A 23,934-nucleotide genomic window follows, 5' to 3' on the forward strand; every position below is an offset into this window, starting at 1 on the left:
CCAATGACGCTGTAACACGTCATTGAGATCAATATTTCAAAAATCTGTGATCGCAATCATATTTCTCCCGCGGAGACTTGAGATCTACTGTTGATCCCCTCTCAACTCTCCAACGGTTCAAGAGCGCCATCTGGTGGCCGATCGGCGGATTGCCCAAACCGGAAATTGGAAATGGAAACTGGTGCTCATCCAAATTCGGTCCGACCACTCGCGAGTCGCTATAGGTCCCGGGACTCGAGCTTGACACAATGGATAGCGATCCGTTACCAATAACTCGATAAACAACATGATTTGGACGTATATACTATTATACAACCTGGAGATGGATCGCATATTTCAAGGTGACGCACTCCTATCTTTAAAGTGTGGCATAGCTACAACGGGACCCGTCTAATCCCCGGTGGTCAATGAGTTAAGATCGCTAGCGTGGCTAACAAATGCAAATAATTGTAGTCTCCGCCGTTGTTCTGACCAGGATTACGTTCCCTTTGCCCCACTGATGCGTGCACACACTGAGTCTGACGTGGACAGCGAACGGGTCTATTCCTACTAGAGGGGTGAGTTTAAGAGAGATTTTCAACTCCATTACCAAACATTTATTTTTGGTAATTTGGTGACCATTGGCGCCGGCACACCGCTGGCCTAGGTGCTTTAAGAAGAGCGATACCGAACCTCTGGTTCTGCCAAGAGAGGTCTGGAGAAGATAAGAAGTTACTATATAACTGTTGTGAAGGATCAGATTAAACCGAATATATATATTTATTTATGGATATATATTTAATAGTATTTGTATATCGTTTGATATCCCCTGTATATTCCTTGTACAATATGCACTGAATATCCCTTTAGTCTACTAAACAGCCCATAATAGTTTCATTCTACCATTGGACGAGAACCTGGCGCCAGCAGCCATACCCCTAGGTTCAAGTTCAATCGTGCCGACCAACATGTCGTGGCAAGCCCGGTTCCGCGTAGGAATACGTCTGGCGAAATACGAATGGTACTATTTGCTCACAGCGCATATATATATGGCGCAAGTAAAGTAGAACTTCCTTTTAGTCCATTAGTTCTTTACCCTCCAACCTAGTAACAGACGCGAAGCCTCACCCACGACGCACGTGTGGTGCAGTAAGGCCTACTTGGCCTCAGAATAGGCATTGAGATATCGTGTGGATTAATAGTTGAATTGTCATAGTTTGGCACTATACCGTCGAGTTGGACGTATTTCTATTAAGCTAATAATAGTCTATTATGTATGGTGCATCGTTCGGTTAGAGTTATAAAGTGAGCAGCACCCCCATCGTTCCTGACGTTATCTGGAGTCTTAACCAGGCTGGGCAGACCACTTGTGGTGCTTGCATCCGAGGAGCTCCGGGCCAGGACGAGTGGACCTGTACATTGGATTACTTTACCCGGACGACGGCGAGCCTTCCACGGCTTGGATTATCTACATGCTTTGGGTGCTTTGATTATTCCATGGATAACGGCCAACACTGCTGAGTGTTGGAACTACCCCCCGGAGATGAGTCCAGGTGAGACGGCGCTCTACACCAAGTGAGGTCGCCTCACGTCTCTCCGTTGTGGACCGGCAGCTACCGTCCACCAGAGGGTCCAGCTGTATTCATCTGCGGACCGAGGTTCTGTGGGCATCGTGTTCAGGACTCTGAATTCTCCCAAGAAATCGTCGGCCAGATGGGATACCGCCAGCGGCTCTTCTAACCCCCCCTCCTACTGTCTTACAACCAGCGGGACCCCCCCCCCCCCCTTAGTGTATCCAGCTATAATCATTTAAGTACCATCGCTATAGTTCCCTAAAGAACCGGGTTGTATACTTACTCCCTGCGTAACCAGAGATTGGACATTCAATGTTGATTTACCTACGAATACTCATTTGCCATACAAGTGCATTTCAAATCATAAATGTCATCAAGTGAACGTTGTATATACCCTTTGCTATATAAAATATTCGATTTGTACATTTGTGTGGACTTCGTTTCATCAGGTGGGAAAGTGTTCATCATATCTATATCATGTACTGGATGGCCAGAAGTTAAAGTACAAGAGGTAGTGGTTTAATAATACCATACTTATCAATACAGTCAGGGAATTGTACCCCTCAGTTACAATAACTATAGCATACAACTATAGCGACAGTGGGTCGGGAGGTAGAGCAGTCGTCTGGTAACCCGGAGGTTCCCGGTTCGATTCCCGCTCCTCCCGGGCAGTGTGTCGATGTGTCCTTGAGCAATACACTTAACCCCTAATTGCTCCCGATTAGCAGGTTGGCACCTTGTATGGTTGCCTCCACACCTTGTCGGTGTGTTGGTGAATGGGTAAAATGTGAGGAACAAATTGTAAAGCGCTTTGGATAAAAGCACTATATAAATGCACCATTTACCATATATATATATATATATATATATATATATATATATATATATATATATATAGGGCTGACCCCTATTAGTCGACTAATCGGTCGAAAGGAGCCGTAGTCGACTAGCCAATCTTAGTCAAAAACAAAAAAAAAATTATAATATATATATATTTTTTTATCATTCTTTCCAAAAGAAAAGAGGCCTAGAAGCGTGGCTAACGCTAATGGCACGCATACCAGAGGCTAACTGCTTACGAAAACAGGCACAGAGGCACTGAAAGAGGATTTCACCCATCTATTGAGCACACTAGACTAGACAAATATCAAGATGTATCCATCAGTGGACCAATTGCATGATTTTGCAGAGGACAAGAAGCCTTCAGTTGACTCCTTCAGACATTAAGCACCCCCCACAGCCCAAATGGAATGATACAAAAAAAAGAATATATATATATTAAAAGAAATTTAATAAAAATATATTGTACTTTTTTTCTTTTTTTTGTCTGCCAATAGTCGACTAATGGCAAATTTTGGCCAATCATAGTCGACCATCCAAATCCTTAGTCGGGGACAGCCCTATATATATATATGTATGTAGTAACTTACTGTACTGTGAATTTCTCCAGACCAGGCTGAGGTGTGGCCAGCAATACCGACCCCTCCCCTGTCACCCCTCAACTCCAACCCACACATCAGACCCAAACTAAAACATGCTACATTACAAAGTGCAACACCATACTTCCTTTTGCTTAGAGGTCGCTGGTGGACGGCAGCACAGATTCTACCTTTTAATAACCATAAGTGCAGAGCTTTAGTATTCTGTTTTTGTTTAGCCGATTAAAAAGGTTGCATTAATTTTGGTTATTGGTCGAAGGATTTACTTCAAAGTGGACTGAATCACATAGCTTAACAGCCACAAATCAAGTGTGTGGGAATTTGTAGGTTACAGGTCCATGTTAACGGAAAATAGCAGAGTGCCCGCTACCATACTACCTTTAATAACCACAAGTGCACAGCTTTAGAATTCTGTTTTGTTTAGCTGATTAAAAAGGTTGCATTCAGATTGAAGGATTTACTTGAAGGACTGACGTACCCTAGCCTAAGGACGGGGACACGCGGGACGAGCAGTGAGCCTGGCTTTTTAAAACGCCCAAAGCCGCTACTCTGCACACGGCGACGAGAGATTCTGCTCCTCTGCTCGCGATCGCATGTAAAGGCGCAGAGCAAAGGAACCAGATTGATTGATTGAAAACTTGAATGAACAGATTGCAGAATGGGTACAGTACGGCTCAATACACACAATTGGTAAGGGGTTGCAGACCAGAGAAAGACTTTCATCTTGTTTCATCAGGGTCCCCCATTTTCAATTCATAATGACATTTATGACATACACAACATACAGATCTCCAGATATAAAAATTAGGGATGTCCGATATTATCGGCCGACCGATATTATCGGCCGATATCGGCAGTAAAATGTGATATCGGAAAATATCGGTATCGGTAAAAAAATAAATAAAAAATTACATTTTTTTTTTTTTTTTTTTTACATTTATTTAACATTTATTTACCCAGGCAAGCAAGTAAGAACCAATTCTTATTTTATTTATTGTCAAAAGTATGCATGTTGGTTTAATTCAACAACAAGAGATATGTAATGTTAATTTTAACTTTTTTAATTATCATATTTTGCACAGATAATGCTTACATTTAGAAAGCCTTTTGAATGCATCCAGTGAAATTATTAGTTACCTGAAATTATTATGTTTTTTGGGGGGGAAACCCTGCATATATCGGTATCGGTTGATATCGGTATCGGTATCGAAATTAAGAGTTGGACAATATCGGAATATCGGTATCGGTAAAAAAGCCAATATCGAGCATCCGTAATAAAAATCGAATCTAATCATCTAATCTAATCATGACATACAGATATACAGTACTGTTACATTTGTGACCTACAAGATATGCAAATATACAGTACTGTTAAACAGATCCTAACAGTAAATATATACATACGAGGGGGAGGGAACTGTACATTAGGAGGGTGTGGGAGGGAGGTTAGGACATTTACAGGGGCCAGTTTCGAATTGCAGCCTCCCGTAGGTGCTCTTTGAGAGTGGTTTTGAAGGTGGGTAGGGATTCAATTTTTTTTACAGCTGTTGGTAGGGTGTTCCACATTGATGTGGCATAATTGTGAAACGTGTTTAGTCCCTTGTTTGAGCCGAATCTGGTTTGCACATGATTTGTTGAGCTCCCTCTGGTGTTGTGGTCGTGATATTCACTGACCTTTGGGAAGTACCTCGACATGTACATGGGTACCTTAGTGGTGTAGTGTATTTTGTAGACCAGGCCCATTGCAAGTTGCTGTACTCTGTCGTCTACTCTAAGCCATCCTAGTTTGTCAAAATGGGCAGGGGTGAGGTGGGTTTTAGGAGTAAGGTCAAGCAGTAGTCTGACCAGTTTGTTTTGTGATGTTCTTTAACAGCCCACCAGCCACTCGCCTCATGGCGTCGGCCGGGTGGGACACCGTTCCACCATGTCAGAGGCAAAGGACTGATGCCACCTGCTTCACAAGCACGGAGCACCAGTGGCGGCTGCAGACAAAAGACTACTACTAGTGAAGCACTGCCTCACTAGTAGGCATGCAGCAACCTCCACTGTGGTGTGCACCCATGAAGGAGTAAATGAATAAATGAACGAAAACTCCACTAACACACTGCAGAATGGGCTAGCCCATACACACAAATGTTAAAGGGGCTATGTACTATAAATGTCATTTTTCAGTCTCTAGCATTGTATTATAGTAATAGGAGTTCGTATCAATGTGTTTTAGTGTCTAAATACCATATTGGCGGATTGCTCTGTTTCAGCTCAGCCCCTTTCCTCCAGTAAATCAGGCCATTTTGATTTGAACGGCCGATATACGTCATACGGCCGCTGGGTGATGCGATTGGCTCTGTGGTTGGAGCTAATGCCCGCCCCCATTCTACCTAGACTAGACAGCGAGTGGAGGAAGCCACTTCCTCAGCTGCGAGACGGAGTGGGGCCCGTGCGCTCTGGAGGGAGAGAAAGGAAGAGAGAGGGAGAGAGAGATGGAGAGAGAGGGGGCACTTGGGGGGGGGGGGGGTACCTGCCGGCCGCGCGCCACACACCCCCTCCCTCTCTCTCTCTCTCTCTCTCTCTCTCTCTCTCTCTCTCTCTCTCTCTCTCTCTCTCTCTCTCTCTCTCTCTCTCTCTCTCTCTCTCTGCCGCGCGCAGACTCATCACCGAGAGGGAGAGAAAGGAAGAGAGGGAGAGAGGGGGCCTTGTCAATAACGGCCTCTTTTTTTTTCTCTCTCTCTCTCCCACCCCCTCTCTCTCTCTCTCTCTCTCTCTCTGCCGCGCGCAGACTCATCACCGAGAGGGAGAGAAAGGAAGAGAGAGGGAGAGAGGGGGCCTTGTCGATAACGGCCTTTTTTTTTTCTCTCTCTCTCTCTCTCTCTCTCTCTCTCTCTCTCTCTCTCTCTCTCTCTCTCTCTCTCTCTCTCTCTCTCTCTCTTCCCCCCCCTCCCTCCCTCCCTCTACCAGTGCAGACTGTGGACTGACTGTCACTCAAAGTGCTTATGGGCGGAGCCAGGCCATAACAGCCTGATTTCTTGAGGCTGAAAAATGATGGTTTTGAGTACTTGATTAGAAATATAAAACAATGCATTTAAAAAAAAAAAAAACCTTACAAATGTCTTCAATAGACTAACAGGAATTGTGTAAAGTTGCCCAAATAGTGCTAGGAATAGCAGTACATAGCCCCTTTTAAGGGGATGCAGACCAGAGAAAAACACCAGTCCCGCACACAATTCATAGATTCACAAAAAGCACACCAGCCCTAGGCCTCAGCCCATCCACCCATGAAAATGGTAAACAAGCCCCCGTCAAAACTCCCAACATTAGACACCGATTGACCGTCAGCATGAATGGTTAAGAGGAGGGAAGACCTTTTAGTAAAGACAGGCCTCGGCGGGGAACAAGAACGGAGACCTAGCATTGTAGCATTAGCATTAGCCGCGCGCACTAGGATAGCTGGGAAAACACCCAAAACAGAGTCATGACGACCATGTTTTCCCAAATATCCTGCCCCTCGTGCCAATACACGACTCGGCTGTCTCACTGGACAACGAGCAGTATCACAAATGCTAGCATTAATGCCTGGCAGCGCAGGCCCTACCTGTGCGCAACCTAGCCCGACAGCTAGCCGCCGCGCGACGTCCCTCGATCCGCTGTCACGAGATGAGGAAAACCCAGGACAGGCCCGATGCGCTGTTAGGATGTGCCGAGAAGATTCCAGGGGCTGGTGAATCTCCGGCGAAAACCCAACATTGTGTAATTTCTCTCTGCATTTCATAACAACTAGTTCATGGAGTGCACTGCAGCGTCCATGTTGGAAACAAAAAAAGAAGAAGGTAGAGTGTGACCATGTCCGGCGTCTTATAGGAGGACGCTGGGCCGTGGCCTGGTCGCGTGCATGGGTGCAAATTGTTTGTCCATGAGCACAGTAGGTGCTAGGAGATAAGAGTTATCTCATAATGGCAAGAGCGAGATGCGATGACAGTATGATAATATAACAGAGAAGCCGTTTGTCTTGCTGAGTTTGTTATTTTATCTAAAGAGAATGGACTCGGTTTTACCCAGGTGTAATGATAGTTTGTTATCAGCAAGCCAGGTGCAGATTCTGCCGAGTTCCGAGCTGAGGGCTTTTTCAACCTGCAACTTGTTCTTGTCAGAGACCAGCAGGGCTGAGTCATCCGCGAACAGGAACAAGTTGCAGTCACAAGCTGACGACATGTCATTTGCATAAATTAGGAACAGTAATGGTCCTAGTATGCTTCACAGCTCACTTTGATGTGGTCGTTCAAATAGAGAAGGCATGTGTCAGTGGAGTAGGATGTTCTGAAGCCAGATTGGAATTCGTAGATTAGATTTTTTCCGCGAGGTACTTTTCAACCTGTTCGTAGACAATTTTTTTCATAACTTTCGAGATGGAGGTAAGAATAGAAACAGGGTGGTAGTTGCCTGGGTCTAATTTGCTGCCTTTTTTGTGCAGGGGGGTCACTCGCAATTTTGAAGTCTTTGGGGACGTGTCCCTGTTTTATGGAGAGGTTTATTATGTGTGTGATGACTGGGGTGATGGCGGCTGCTGAGTCTCTGAGGAATTTGGATTGGATATTGTCATGGACAGTGGCCTTGTTAGGTTGGAGGGCGCTCAGTTTTCTGAGTACCTCATCTGTTGTTACCATTTCAAGTTTGAAGTCGTCTTTGCGGACCCCTAGGTTTTTGTAGTAGGCTAGGATGTGTTCTACCCCAAAATGCCCTGAGTGGGAGGGTAGTTTATTAACCCATTCCCTGCCAAAAACGAGTTAACTCATTATAGCCCGCCAATCGAATACTGCCAACAACGAGTATACTCGTTATTGGATCGTTATTTCTTTTATTCGCTATTTCCATTCATAATTCATCCTGCTGTGCTGTGGAAATGTGTGGCACTGTGTCTGAGATCGCAACGGTCCGATACTGCCACCTGGTGGTATGCGGCCGATGTTGCACTTACTTTTTGAAGGAAGTATGACTCTGTGCGTCATTGAAAGTCTTCCGGGCGGAGTAACGTGGATCAAGATATACACTCGATCGCATTGAATCGCCTTCGGGACGCCAGAATCATTATGCTTTTGGGGTTATATCGAGGGCCAATTGGACATACGATCTAGCAGATGGCAATCAAATAATTGGAATATTCTTTTTGGATTCTCATTTATTTATTGTCAAAAGTATGCATAATGTTGTGTTAATTCCACAACAAGAGATATGTAATGTTAATTACCTGAAATTATTCCGTTTTTTGGGGGGGGAAACCCTGCATATATCGGTATCGGTTGATATCGGTTGATATCGGTATCGGTAATAAAGCCAATATCGAGCATCCCTAGTTATTAATGAAATATATGATTATAGAAATCTCAGGGCATTGATTCGGAAACCGGCGCATATTGACAGGAGGAAGTGGCGCAGCCAAAAGTGAGTAGTCTTTTGAAGGACCCAGGGCTTTTCATGGACTTTTGAATTTCGAAAAACTACCCTACCCAGTTTACGCCATCCCCTGTCAATCATCTGACTTCTGGATTAACTTTTTTATTTCTCTTATTTTTCGGGATTATCTCCCACAAACCTGAACGTTATTGCCATAATACAGAACACAGTTAGTTTCTCTACCTTTCTGTGAACGTCTAGCAAAAAACGGCGTTGCAATCTGATGAACATTTTTTGGAGAAATTTACATTATAAAAGAGTAACTGTACTTGTGAATCACGCCACTAAATCCAGATTGAATTCTGCCATTGGAAAGGGGAGATTTGGCCCAATCCATAGATGTGCGACTTGGCCATAATAAGGTAATTTATAGGCCTGATATTCTATAATCATATTTCAAATTGCATGTGTCCGGATGGCAGAATTCAGTACAAAACCTTTTAATCATCTCCCCTTTATTCATTTGCTTAGATTTATCAGGTCTGGTCAATTTTAGCATGGTGTTATTCACAGTCAAAGATACAAAAGAATATATATAATTTAATTGATATTCTCCTTTGGTTCATTACAATTTACTCAAGCCTAGTAACATACACAATATTTCTGCCACTGGGAATACATTCCCTGAGATCCATAGATGTCCCTAGAATCAGATACCAAGAACATGCAAATGTGCCGTTAGTCGACTATTGGTCGACCAAAAAAAGAAAGTATAATATTTTTAAACCTTTTTTTATTTATTTAATTTATTTTTATTTTTTATCATTCCATTTGGGCTGTGGGGGGTGCTTAATGTCTTAAGGAGTCGACTGAAGGCTTCTTGTGCTCTGCAAAAGCATGCAATTGGTCCACTGATGGATACATCTTGATATTTGTCTTGTCTAGTGTGTTCATTAGATGGGTGAAATCCTCTTTCAGTGCCTCTGTGCCTGTTTTCGTAGGCAGTTAGCCTCTGGTATGCATGTCATTAGCGTTAGCCATGCTTCTATGCCTCTTTTCTTTTGGAAAGAATGATAAAAAAATAAAAAATAAATTAAATATATTAATATTATTATTATTATTATTTTTTTATTATATTCGACTAAGAGGTTGGCCAGTCGACTACGGCTCCTTTCGACCGATTAGTCGACTAATCGATTAATAGGGGTCAGCCCTAGTATAGGGACGAAATACCAATGGATTAAGTATAATATGCGCAGGTCATTACTAGCCTTCCAGGAATTACCCCAGACCACTCTAAAAACATACTTATATTCACCACGGTATAAAACGATAATGTATTGATGGAAAAAATATTCCTTTTCCACATCTTGAACGATAGATACTCGATGTCAAATGGGCCATAGTATTGCATATATAGCTATAATATTTAAATAGTTATAGCCCTGCAAACAAGGTGAGCGACTCCATTGGTTTAATGCGTGGCAGCACATCAGATCCATTTCCCAACGTGGCGGTCAATGAGTTAACCAGTGTTGTGGCTATGTTTGTGAAGAAAAGGTTTAAGTATTTGGCCACATCCAGCTTGTCTGTGATGAGGGTGTTTTCTGTCTTTCTTTATGTTTATGTTTGTAAATCTGTTTTTTTGTTTTTTGCTGCAGCCTAGTTGGTTGTTGAGTAATTTCCAAAGTCACAGGGTTTGTTTGTTTTCCTCAGTTTTGTCATTGATGACATTTGTTTTTGCGGATTTGATCATGGTGTTTACATCGTTTCTTAGTCTGTTTCTTTGTATTTTGAGTTCTACCACGTGGGCTTGGAGATCTCTGTTTGTGCTTTTGGCAAGCTTTGACTGACTTTTATGAAGTTCAGAGCATTTTTTGTCTCTGGATTTCATAGCAGTCAGTATTTCAGAGTGCATCCATGGCTCAGCACGATTTTTAACCCTGGTGGTTCTTAGGGGGGCCATGTTGTTGAGTATTGTTGTGAATTCAGACACAGAAACTATCACTGAAGATCGTGAAGGAAACCAGCTGTTCTCTGGTGTGTTACTTGTATAACGGCCACAAAACAGGTGTGTGTGAATCTGTAGGTTAGCGGTGTGTGTGTGTGTGCGCCTTTGCCTTACTAAGCTAAAGTGGCGTTTGCAGTGAAACGTGGTCTGGGTAAGAGGAGGCAGTAATCTTACACCCAATTTAATACCCACATTTTGGCACATGCCCACATGTCGCGACACTACACCAATCTCAACACGGGTGCTTTCATTTCCAGCCATGAAAATCACCTTGTGGGTGCAGGCAAAAAAATAAAAAATTCCCCTTGCACCCGACACAATTGGCAGTACGCCAGCTTAAGCCGACAGCGCTGGATTTCTGCCGTCGCGGGCACTGGCTTTGTCATCACGACAGCGCTGGCTTTGTCATCGTCCCGTCAATTTTCCTTGTGGTTGTTGTGACCATCTGTGAGCCTGTTGTTGTGGTTGTTGTGGCAGGCCAGAGAAACCAGGGAGTAGTTGTGATAATTCACCTGACGAGCCCATCATGATGTTACTCATTGACTCCACTCAGATGTGTGCTACTCAGAGGAGCAAGGTCTGAAAGTGTGTGTTAATGCACGGTTCACTAGCTTTCTCTGTGCTTTCACTGGGGGGGGGGGGGGGGGGGGGGGCACATGTGTATCTCTAACAGACTATTTCTCTTTGTGTGTCTGTGTGTGTGTGTGTGTGCTGATGTGACAACTGTTTTAACATTTCAGACAGTTGGATCTGTCTGTGTGTCGACAGCAGCTGGTTGGGCCCGGCACTGCACACACAGAGAGAGTAAGAGAGAGATGGAGAGAGAGAGACAGAGAGTATGTGCATTTGTGTATATGTGACATCTGTGCTGGAGAAGTTGTGTGCTAAACGATTGCTCTGAATAATGTATGCAGAGCGTGGCCCCAATCCTGTTAAAAAATCCATGACCTTCATTCGCACTGATTTCTCTGGCTAAAGTATGTGTATGTGTGTGTGTGAGAAAGAGAGAGGGAGAAAGTGTACACAGAAAGCCTGGGGAAGCAGGGGGGTATATACTGGGGAGATGTGTTCTGAAAGAGAATGCAATGCAGAGACGGAAAATGGATACATAAATAACGGCGAGGGATCATGAATCAAACACGGATGACACACACTGCTGAATTGACTTGGTTGATGTTGAGGCGTCTTAAATAACTCTATATTGTTCACCTTCTTGGGGATGGGGAGGACTCCAGCTAATAGATGGATGTTTATTGTCTCAGTTGAAAGAGAGTTGTCTAGAGAGAGGGATGGGGAGAGAGAGAGGGGGGGGGAGATATGGAGAGGGAGATGGAGAGAGAGATTTTCTCTGGTCATGACCCTTCTCCAAGGATTTCCCACAGTCTAGCTTGGGGTGGGGGAGGGGAAGTGTGTGTGTAGGGGCATCTTGACAACATGACATACTGTAGAATGAATCACCCATATGACCCTCTGACTCTAAGGAGATGCGTGTGGGGGTGGACAAACAACCACACAACACGTGTGTACAGGGCAGGCACACTCTCATTCTGTTAAACCAATGGGGTTTTTCTTCACAGTTGCAGATAAAGATTAGGCTACTACACTAATATTATAGTATTAAAAACTGATGAGTTATATTCATTAAAGAAAGTTGATTTAATAAAAAAAATTACTAATTTAATCAGATTAATCACTTTATTCAAATTCATTTATTTTTATGATATTTATAAAACAAATAAAAAGAAAAAACTTTAATTTGAAATGATTATTTTTTATATATATTTTTTTTTAATTAAAAACGAAGGTTCGAACGTCCGTTCGAAAAACCCTGACGAAGTTCGAATCCCAAAAACAGGCTTCGAGGACAGCCTTAACACACACACAATGTGCATCCATGTGGCGGTTCATGCACGTACACGTACACTCCATCATGTTTGTTCAGTACAGTATATACATGCAGTGTCATCCTCCTGCTCTTCTCAAGGTTGTCCACAGCTCCGGGACGGCTGCCATTGATGGACAGGCGTTGCAGAGATTCGGCGTAGAGATAGATAGCCTCTCTGAACAGTGTTCTCTGTGTTCCGTTTCAAGGTGTGTGTGTGTCTCTCTCTCTCTGTGTGTGCGCGCGCGCGCGCGTGTGTGTGTGTGTCTCTGGGGCTCCAGGAGGAATAGGGTGTCACTCGGCGTGACGCAGTGCCCCGTCGGGAGTGCGTCACGCTCCTGTCAAGTCCCTCCACATCCCCCCAGCAGGACTCACGGCAGGAAGAAGGCTTTATAAACGGAGAGGGGGATAGAAGGAGAGATAAAGGGAGGAGAGGAACGGATCCGGTGGGGGGGGGGTTAGAAAGAAGGAAAGGCACAGAAAAGGGAGATGGAGTAAATGGAGAGAGAGATGGAGAATGAGAGAGAGGGGCTCCCTGGACTTTAGTATGTTGCAGTTGCTGAGTGAGACCCATGAGAGGGGGAGGGAGGGAGGGAAGGAGGGGGGTGGGGGGGGGGGGCGGTCGGAACCCAGAGGATCATCCTCCGTTCCATCAGTGTGTGACCTAATATGGAGGCATCTGCTACCACACTGAGCCCTGAGCCCGTTCTCAAGCTCCGATGCTGCTCCGGGGGGGGGGGGGGGGTGTTGGCGGTAGAAAGTAAAACAAGTGAGAGAGAACGATGGAGGGATAGAGACTGAAGGATAGAGACGGCAGGAGAGATAACGACACACGTAGACGGTAGAGCGACAGTAGGAGAGTCGGACAGAGAGGGACGGCGAGCGACGGGAGAAGCCGGCGTGTTTGTCGGAAAGAGAGGAGAACGACTTAATGTCTATTTCTACCGCCGGATGATGTTTATTTGAATGTTTTTTGACTGTTTGGAACGTTGAGATGAAAGTAGGACAAACAAAAGCATCATAGAGGTTGTGGGAAACGCCACGCAGAGAGAGAGAGGACTTCAGACACTCTTAGTTTGCCTCGTGTGCTTTGGTTTCCAGGTTGAGGTGCTTTGATTTATAATTAATTTGATTACATCTCGTAGGTTCCATCCAGCGTAATGTTGTCACTTGGATGTAGATCTCTCTCTCTCACTCTCACTCTCACTCTCTCTCTCTCTCTCACTCTCACTCTCACTCTCACTCTCTGTCTCACTCTTTTACATACAAACACATACACACACACTGTGTGAGACCATAGGGGGAAACGGTGACCCCCGAGGTCACCGTGGATGGTTTTGATCATGTGGGTCGGAAGCCGCCTTAAGGGCAAAGGTCACGTGACAGGAAGTGTGGAGTTCGCGGACCCAGGATGCTCTTCTGGGGACTCGCCCAGAATGTGTCAGCGTTCATACTCCATTCAGACGCCCCCGGCAACGCAACCTCACACCTGAAGCCACGGAGGAAAGTGTGGGGGTGTGTGTGTGTGTGAATGTGTTGAGTATCTGTGTATGCATGAGCGTGTGTGTCGTGGGCGAGTTGATTTCCGATGTGTGTGCGGGGTTGGTGTGTACATGTGGAATGTCACAGCTCAGCCCGCCTCCAGCAGCCAGACGTTTCTATCGCCTCCTTTCATTCATTCTCTCTCCTCCTCCCGGTTCATTCATCCACGCGGGCGACAGCGGCTCAGTGGATGTAGAGCGGTCGTCTGGTAATCGGAAGGTTCCCGGTTCGATTCCGGCTCCTCTCGGCAGTGTGTCGAAGTGTCCTTGAGCAAACTACTTATAGTACATAATGGTAAAAAGACAGTAATAAGGTCAGATGTGTGTTTTTCTGTGACTTTCTATTTTATACTTATTATACTTATTTATACTATCTTGTTATTATCTAGCACACTCTCAGGAGCAAAACAGAAAGAAACATTTCATGCAAAGTATTCTGTATTTCTGTATGACAAATAATAAAGAAACTTGAAACTTGTTTTTAGTTACCTATTGGTGTTAACACAATATCTGAAATATTTTTTACATTTTCTTAGTCTTTTTACTATTATGCACCTTACTACTATGTTACTATACTTATACTACTACCTATCATGCTCATGCCTATAGCCCTATACTGCTATGCACTCAAAGTGTAACTTGACAAACAATGCCACTGATCCTTAGCTGCCAGAGATGTACCCCTCCTGCTGACTCGTTGTGCACAATTTGTAAGCTTTTGATAAACGTCTTGGCTAAATGTAAATCTAACATTCCTATTTGATCTGTTTGTGTGTGTTTGCGTGTACTTGTATTTCTATTCTACATGGGACACTGACCTGTTTACACACTCACGCAATGGGTACCAAAAACATCATGGGGACAAGTTTGGGTGTCCCCATAACACAAATTAGGTTATGGTTAGTGATAAGGTTATGGTTAGTTAGAGAATGCATGTAAGTCTATGTAATGTCCCCATATTTCACATAAACAAACATATGTGTGTGTGCGTGCACGAGTGAGTGTCTGTGTATATATATATATAAATGTGCGCGAGTGTGTGTGTGTATTGTGGGTTGTGTTATATGGTGTGAGGCTGGGGGCGCTGATACTGCGGTAGTGTCTTGGATGACTCATGCGCACGCGGGGAACGTCAAACCCAGAGGAATGTGCGTGTTTTCATCATCTGCTCACGGTTCCTTTGCATCTGAACCAGTTTCTATATCCCCAGTGTATGTGTGTGTGTGTGTGTGTTCATCCAGGATGGTCATCATTAGGCCACCTCTCAGAATGTCTCCTGGGACTGCCAGATGTTGTATATTTAAGTGTATAAAGGGGTGCAATGTGGGTGGTAGTGCCCTGTTGTGGGGGAGAGAGAGAGATATTTCCTGTAAGTATTGCTATGCACCCCTTTTGATCACTAACACGAGGCAGATGCCACTGGTTTGCATATTCATGTGTCTCTCTCTCTCTCACACACACACACTCACTCTCTCACTCTCCCTCTTCTCTCCCTATCCCTCTCCCTTTCTCTCTCTCTCGTTCTCTCTCCCTCTCTCACGCGCTCTCTCTCTTCTCTCTCAAGTTTCAAGTTCAAGTTTCTTTATTAGTTGTCATACAGAAGTACAGAATACTTTTATACAAAATGCTTCTTTCTATTACGCTCCAGAGACTGTGCTAGACAAAAATAGATAAGTATAAAATAAAATAAGTATAGCAAGTAAAAAATAGAAGTCACGTACGTGGACACAAGTGTTCAGTATGTACATGTACAATGTTCAATGCAGAGTAGAAGTAACTGAGTTACCATACAATATACTAATATACAATATACTATATAGTGCAAAGCAGAAATGGGATGAGGTACAATTTACAGTAAGGTGTAATGAGGTATGGGTTGTAGTGCAAATTCTTTACCAATAAATATAAAGTGTGTTTAGGTGTTCTAAAGTGTGTAAAGTGGGTGCTGCAGTGAGTTGTTTGTTTAAAGTGAGTGTGTGCGTGTGGATGTGTGTGCTGTGAGTGCATTTGATGGTTGTTACATAGTGTTATTGTTCGTTGAGCATCCTGATGGCCTGGGGATAGAAGCTTCTTCTGAGTCTTTCTGTGCTTGCCATGAGACTCCGGTATCGCTTGCCTGACCGCAGCAGTTCAAAGAGGCAGTTGTTTGGGTGGCTGGAGTCTTTGATAATTCTCTTAGCCTTACCCATGCACCGCTTGTTGTAAATGTTCTGGAGAGTGGGAAGCCCCCCTCCAATTGTGCGTTCGGCTGAACGTGCCACTCTCTGTAGTCTGCTACGGTCTTGTGCGGTGCTATTCCCAAACCAGGAGGTGATATTGCCAGTCAGGATGCTCTCTATTGTGCATGAGTAGAAGTTCTTAAGGATCTTCTGACTGACTTGGAACTTCCTTAGGCGCCTGAGGAAGTAGAGGCGTTGCCGTGCCTTCTTCACAACACTGTCAATGTGTGTGGTCCATGTCAAGTCCTCGGATATGTGGACTCCGAGGTACTTGAAACTGTTCACTCTCTCAACCGGTGCCCCGTCGATGCTGAGGGTGCTGTAGTCCCTGACCCCCGACCTCCTGAAGTCCACAATCATCTCTTTTGTTTTGCTGACGTTCAGGGAGAGGCAGTTCTCCTGACACCACTGCAACAGATTCTCTACCTCTTCCAGGTAGGCCCTCTCGTCGTTGGCAGAGATCAGGCCCACCACTACTGTGTCATCAGCAAATTTGATGATTGTGTTGTTGTTCCGCTGTGCCACACAGTCATGTGTGTACAGGGAGTAGAGGAGGGGACTCGGAACACAGCCCTGGGGGGCCCCTATGTTGAGCGTGATGGATGAGGAGGTGCAGTTGCCTGCTCTTACCACCTGGGGTCTACCCATCAGGAAGTCCAAGACCCACTGGCAGAGGTCATAGTTCAAGCCCAGGTCCCTGAGCGTGGCTATGAGTTTGGAGGGGACTATGGTATTGAATGCTGAGCTGTAGTCGATGAACAGCATTCTCACATAGTTCCCCTGCCTCTTGTCCAGGTGTGATGCTGCTGTGTGCAGCACATGGGCTATGGCGTCCTCCGTGGACCTGTTGGGGCGATATGCAAATTGCAGGGGGTCCAGGTTGATGGGGAGGGAGGAACAGATGTAGCCCTTCACTAGCTTCTCAAAGCACTTCATGGCTATGGAGGTGAGAGCTACAGGGCGGTAGTCGTTGAGGCAAGCAGGTGTAGATTTTTTGGGTACAGGGATGATGGTTAGGGTTGGGCATCGTTTGGATTTGAACGATTCCGGTTCCGATTCCGATTCTCCATATCGATTCCTGTTCTAAACGATTCTCGATTCCGATTCTTTGAGGTGCAGGTCAAAACAGGTCACAGCTTATTTCGAAGGAGATTTTTTATTTTTTTTTTATTTCAAAAAGAAAATCATACTATTCACATTTTCAGTTGACTTGATACAGTTTAATTTGGTTGCTGTACTGTAACTAGGGTATTAATTAACAAAGTAAAAAAAAAAAAAAAATTGAAATTTAGAATCGAAATTCAAATATGTTACTTCCGGTTCCAGAACCGGAAGTTAGGAACCGGTTCCTATTAGAACCGGTTTTCGGTGCCCAACCCTAATGATGGTGGACTTCTTCAGACAGGTGGGGATGACAGCCTGTTCTAAGGACAGGTTAAATATGTCAGTGAATACCTTGCTCTCTCTCTCTCCCCTCTCTCTCTCCCCCATCTATCTCTGTTTCTCTCCCTCCCCCCTCTCTCTCTATATCTCATAATAGAAGCTTAACAAGGAAAATAATGGACAAAAGTGACCACCATTAGGCCTAATGATGGCGAAGTCACGACCCGTTTCGAGACTTGTTATAGAGAATGTCGCATAGGCCGACAAAATAAACCCACATGTATTTTTTTTATCTACCATATAGACACGGCGACCAGATACACCAGTCTCAGTGTCAGACAATGATGCCACTGTTTCACTGTGATTTAAGGCAAAAGTCCCATTGAGCCGTTGACATGATTCTATAAAATGACAGCTCCTTTAATAATCCTGTTTACATAACGTTGTGATGTTATTCCCACGGTCAAGAGGGAATATATGTGTTGCTTAGAAATCTTTTTACTTTTATCTGGGAAAAGATTATTTATTATTATTATTTATTGAGATAAAGATATATGTGGTGATCGTTTCATTAACTTTATCCTACTTGATGACATTGCTACCCAATGAATGACCTCACCACATTGCCACCCAATGAATGACCTCACCACATTATTATCAGGCTCTTGCCCTTGTCGAACTTTATTGATTCATTGTCGACTGGCCTAGTTATTTGATTGTAATTCAATTGTTCTAAAACAAAACGGCAACAGCTGGCAAGTGCTTTGTTAATAAGATCAATTCTATAAGAGATTTATATTCATAAACTTTCGCAGGCCCAGGCATCATGCGTGACACGACGCAGTCGGAGACCACATATGCTACAGTGATTATGTTTACATCTGTCATGTCATGCGATTAAGAGCGTGATACATGAACATAATCGGAGTATTATGTTTACATGGCTTGTGCTATACTCGCATTATTGTCTTAATTGCAAATTGTCTTTTTGCTATGCATGTAAACGTAGACACTGACTCACTTGCTTACTTTACTTTTAATTTGAGAAATTCTCTTTACAGTACATCCCAGCAGCTACTGATACATCTGGTCTCTGTGCCTGTCCCAGGCCATGTAGCTCTGGTCTCTGTGCCTGAGTGTCCCACTGTCCCAGGCCATGTAATCACACATTCCAAAATCCCAGGGTGGTCTGAATCTTAAGAACCAATCAGATTTTTTTTTATTTTTGACCTGCCAAGTGGCGTTCCCAGAGCCGCAAAAAAATTGCTCAGCGCTGCCCGTGCCTCTGGGAGTCTGTAGAGAACTGCCTGGCGTGAACAGTGATTCAGAGCGTTCTCTGTTTGGGCTCGACCTGTAAGCTCACTCTGGCTCATTTCTCCTAAATTGCCTGCCACACCTTTTTAAGGCCACTCCACACAGACCTGGAAGTGTCTTTTCAATCGCTGTCTGCTAAGCCCTGTCGCTTTACAGCCATTTTGGCGTTGCAGTGTCTCTATTGACCTGTCTCTCATTCCTGTTGAGCAGGTTACCGTTGGCTTCTTCTCATGAAGCACTCCTTTCAGACCCTTTGTCACTCATGGCTTATTGTTTTGGAAGGTTCCACTCGTCTTACACCAGGGACACACCTCGGAGCCTGGCTGTTCACACCAGAAGAGCAGGATCCTGGCTCCTCTTCTCCATTCACATGACAGTGGCTCAGGAGGTAGAGCGGGTTGTCTGTTAATCAGAAGGTTCCCGGGTTACATTCCCGCTCCTCCCGGCAGCGCTTCGAAGTGTCCTTGAGCAAGACACTTAACAACTAACTGCTCTGGATGAGCAGGTCGGCACCTTGCATGGTTGCCTTCGCCGTCGTTGTGTCAATGTGTTAGTGAATGGGTGAATGTGAGGCATAAGTTGTAATGCGCTTTGGATATAAACGCAGTCCATTATGTAGAGACACTCATGACTCGCAGAAGAAATAGACCAAAAAATAGACACAAATATCACGAGCCGTCCAATCAGTTCAATTGGTCCAGTCCAGTCCAATCCAGTCCAGCACACAAGCCACCCTCCCTTTGTCAAAAGGAAACAAGCAAGGTGGTCAGCACCACAGGGGGACTGCCAATGAAAATTTGCCTTTTGGCTAAAATTGGGTGCATTTACATCTGTAAAATGTTTTATTAATGTACACTGTCCCCCTTGAACAAATAAAGTAAACCTAAACCTAAGCGGCACCACGTCTGGACAAAGACAAGACTGATGTTATCAGCAGCAGCTCAATAGATGCATCAATGAAAGCATTTGGCTTGCTCGCATTAATATGCACTATATTAATATTGAACTGAGAGAGTTAGGTTAGATTTGTGCATATACAGTATAGAGAATGACTTGTGTATTGTATAAGAGGATTGTTGCTCTAATGTGGCTTTAAAGAGATCTTCAACCAAGAGATACCTTTTTTTGTATTGCAAACATATGGCTTCAGATCATTTGCCCAGAGTAGCTAGTTCTCTTGGAAGCTATACGTAAAAATCATAATCTTTCAGCAGTGTAAATAGCACCTAGTATGTATTTGAACAGTGAGTGAACACCGCTAACCAGGTTAGCGTGTGTTTGGACAGGCTGATATCAGCTGGCCCCTGGCCACCTCTCTAATCCACTGTTTGTGTATGTTCTTGTTGGCCCCACTCTAGTGTGAACAGGGCCAAAGCTCTATGCTGTTGTGCAAACACTTTTCTGTGAAACACCTAGGATTACGTTTCCACACGTCTGCCTGTCCGTCTGCCTGTCCGCCTGCCTGTCCGCCTGCCTGTCCGTCTGCCTGTCCGTCTGCCTGTCCGTCTGCCTGTCCGCCTGCCTGTCCGCCTGCCTGTCCGTCTGCCTGTCCGTCTGCCTGTCCGCCTGCCTGTCCGCCTGCCTGTCCGTCCGTCTGCCTGTCCGCCTGCCTGTCCGTCTGTCTACATCAATGGAGTAGAATATGCAGATGTTATATACAGTTTTGACGACATAACTGTATTTGACGTTAGTTTTCCAGTACAAATTCCAATGTGATATGACGTATTTTTTGTTTTTGTCTTCTAATACAATTGTCATGGTCCTATTTCATTCAAAATGGTCTATTTTATTTTACTAAATATACAGTATGTTTTTTTTATGATGTTATATGTATATATATATCATGGTATCAACGGTATAGTAAAAATCCACACCTTCATATTCGGTAGACCTTCCAGCCCTACACTACACTTAATAGCAATATAGATGTATGTATCAATGCATTGGTAAATGGTAAATGGACTGTATTTATATGGTGCTTTTATCCAAAGCACTTTGCAACGTATGCCTCACATTCACCCATTCACTCACACATTCACACACCAGTGGTGGTGGCGACCATGCAAGGCAGGGATGTACGTGCACAAGACTTTAGACGGGCAGGTGCTCAAAGGCTGAAAAGGGCATTATACCTGTGTGTGTTAGAACCGAGCGTGCAATCCCGTTTCTTTTAGGCCCTTTTTGGACGGGGGCCCCCTTTATATGTTTTTTGGGGGGTTTTGGTGATCAAATATTGAATATTGAACTATAATAATCAGTGCAGGAGCTCACTTATCCTTGAAAGACACTTTTATCACTGACTTAAAAGGCCCATACATCTCCATAAATGTTCAGGGGGGAGGGAATAAGTGCTTACCCTACAGACCCCAAGAAGTGCTGTATATTCTGTATTGTTTAATATAAATGCCTTTTTTATTCCAATCCCGATTTGTATTTGAGATTCCCAAATCCCATCGGACTTAACTTCTTCGTGTCCCTCAGTGAGTGTAATGCCAGCATTCAACTGTATGGGCCACAGCGGTTTCTATCATCATCGTCATCGTCATCGTCACCACCACCACCACCCAATGCATAAAATATATAGGTCCGCGGAGAGGCACACTGAGGAGGACGTGCAAACTGCAATGGAATACGGGGCATCTCTCTCTCTTTACCTAATATTTTTATTTTATCCTGACATTTTTCAGTTGGAAGGGCAGTCTATATGCGCAACGGTAAAAAAAAATTGCACTTTTTTATGAGGCTCAAAAGGGCAGGTGCTCGAGCACTCGTTGGGCTCTAATGTGTGCACGTGCCTGATGCAAGGTGCCAACCTGCTCATCGGGAGCAGTTAGGTTAGGGGTTGCTCAAGGACACTTCGACATGCTGCCGGGAGAAGCCAGGAATCAAACCGGGAACCTTCCAAGTTCCAATTACCAGACGACTGCTCTACCTCCTGAGCCGCTGTCTATGTTAACTGACAACAAATGTTAATTAGGCACACAATGTTAACCAATCTATATTTCTATGCATTGTATGCTAATATTTGTGCATTGTTTATATACACACTAATAACGTGTGTTTGTGTTGTCCTGCAGGACTCAATACCTACCTGATCTCTGGGAGGAAGTTGGAACATGATGTCCAGTGTAGCTGTGTGGAGTTTGGGGGCGACTGTCTTCCTCCATGTCCTCATCCCCACACCCCAGATCTCATCCCTTGGGGGGCGCAGGCCACCGAGCCCCCGCTACCGCTCAGATCCCCGGACAGAACCATGGTAGGTCAGCAGGGCAAAGGGGAGGGAGGTGTTGGTCTTGTGGCTTGTCATCTGTCACGTCATTCCTCTTGGCTCCTCCCACACCTTCCAGCACACGGATTCCGATTCCGATAAATTTATTGTCACGTCATTCACTACCATACAAAGAAAATATTTGAAATTCACTTCGTTGTGGTTCCTTGACCATAGCAGCATCCAATAGAATATAAATAAAATAAAATAAGATAAAATAACAGCAAGATGTCTATGTACAGTTCCAAAAAAAAAGTGTGCAGTGTAGATAACAGGATGTAGATATTATACTATATAAAATATAAATAACAAAATGGCTATGTACAGTTCCAACAAGAACAATTTATGTTATGTGATGTGCAATGAGCAATGTGCAATAATTAGCAGTGGGTAAAAATGCAATGTGCAACAATACAGTATAGCAGCAGCAACAGTGTTTCACACACCCGACATCTTCACTGGTTTCCGAACAGGCAAGAACGGTGGCATTACTATACTATACAGTGCAAGTGTCTGACTGGGAAAGCGCTTCCGCATTATTTTCCACTCACTCCGTTTTGGTCATAACTTCAATGTTACACTAACTTCCACTTCCGATACTGTAGATCTCCATGATCAGCGGGGATCTGAGGTTCCAGAATGAACTGTGGTAACCCCGGCTGGATCAGTGAACTGGAAAATGTGGAGTACCGGATTTTTTTCCCCATTCATTTTCATTGAGTCCATTCCAAAATCACTTATGTCATCTGGGAGACGACAGGGGGCGCTTTTTTCCACAGTGATCGCCGGCGCCGCTCGGCTAGGCTCGGGTGATGCAATAATTTTTCAGATCGCTAAAAAAAAATAATAATAATAATTCCGAGAAATCTCGTGAGTGGCTAGCAACCACCTATAAAAAACCAGAGAAATCTCGTGAGTGGCACTCAAAGTGTTAAAAAAATAAAAAACGATCTAAAAACGTAAAATAATATTACGCTTTTGGCGCTCAGCGGTTGGCGAACAAACGCGTAATATTACGTGATTGGCGCTGAAAGTGTTAAGCATGAAGCCATCGTAAGATGGCATTATTATTTATATATTTTTTTTATTATCTTTTTCCTCCTTTTTTTCCGTTTTTCTCCCATCCCAATGTTAGTCGTTATGCCAATTCCCAATCCCCTTCCTGGTCGTTGCGCACTCTACCCCCTACCGTCGGTCCGGGAGGGCGGAGACTATCACATGCTTCCTCCGACACATGTGTACCCAGCCCACCGCTTCTTTTCACCTGGCAGCGCGGACTCTCACTGGGAGAGTGTAACGTGTGGAAGGTCACACTACCTCTCTTAGATCCTTCCCTTGCTGTGCAGGTGCCCCGACCGAACTGTAGGAGTCGCTGTTTACAACGACCAGGACCCACCCTCGCCGGGTTTCCCACCCGCTAACACTGCCAATTGTGTTAGTATGGACGGTCGGCCAACCCGGAAGCACCACAGCTGGATTCGATCCCACTGTCTCTGTGGTGGTAGACAGACGCTTAGTCCGCTGCACTACCCGGCCGCCCTAAGATGGCATTATTTAATGTTTATGGTTTATTGAGATTCTAAACATTAGACGGGCACCGATGGGCATCTGAAAGCAGAATGTTGGCCATTTGGTGGTCATTTGAAAGTACAAGTATAATAAAATATTCTGCCTATTAAAATTATGAAGATAATTTTGGTTTGCTTTGCTTGTTGATTTTAGCCCAAGCCTATATTTCACTTTAACACTTTAATCGCCGATGACGTGTTTAGACGTCATTCCTAGCCATGCTCATTCTGCCGAAGACGCCGTAACTCGTCTTTGATATCAATAATTCAAAAATCTGTGATCGAAATCATATTTCTCCTCCGGAGACATGAGATGTACTGGTGAGCTCCACTCAACTGTCTAACGGTTCAAGAGCGCCATCTGGTGGCCG

General features: G+C 44.4%; 1 protein-coding gene across 1 annotated transcript in view; it reads left to right on the top strand.

Annotated features, from left to right (window-relative positions):
- The window catches only part of LOC311231933 (adenylate cyclase 9), a 115,520-nt gene that overhangs the window by 36,176 nt on the left and 55,410 nt on the right, over positions 1-23,934 (top strand). The window contains exon 2 of the mRNA XM_084318569.1: positions 21,805-21,983. Within this exon, the coding sequence (XP_084174695.1) occupies positions 21,805-21,983 (179 nt within the window). The remainder of the gene's footprint in view (positions 1-21,804; positions 21,984-23,934) is intronic.

Source organism: Notolepis coatsorum (genome assembly GCF_963971535.1).
Source record: "Notolepis coatsorum genome assembly, chromosome: 7".
Lineage (NCBI taxonomy): Eukaryota > Metazoa > Chordata > Actinopteri > Aulopiformes > Paralepididae > Notolepis > Notolepis coatsorum.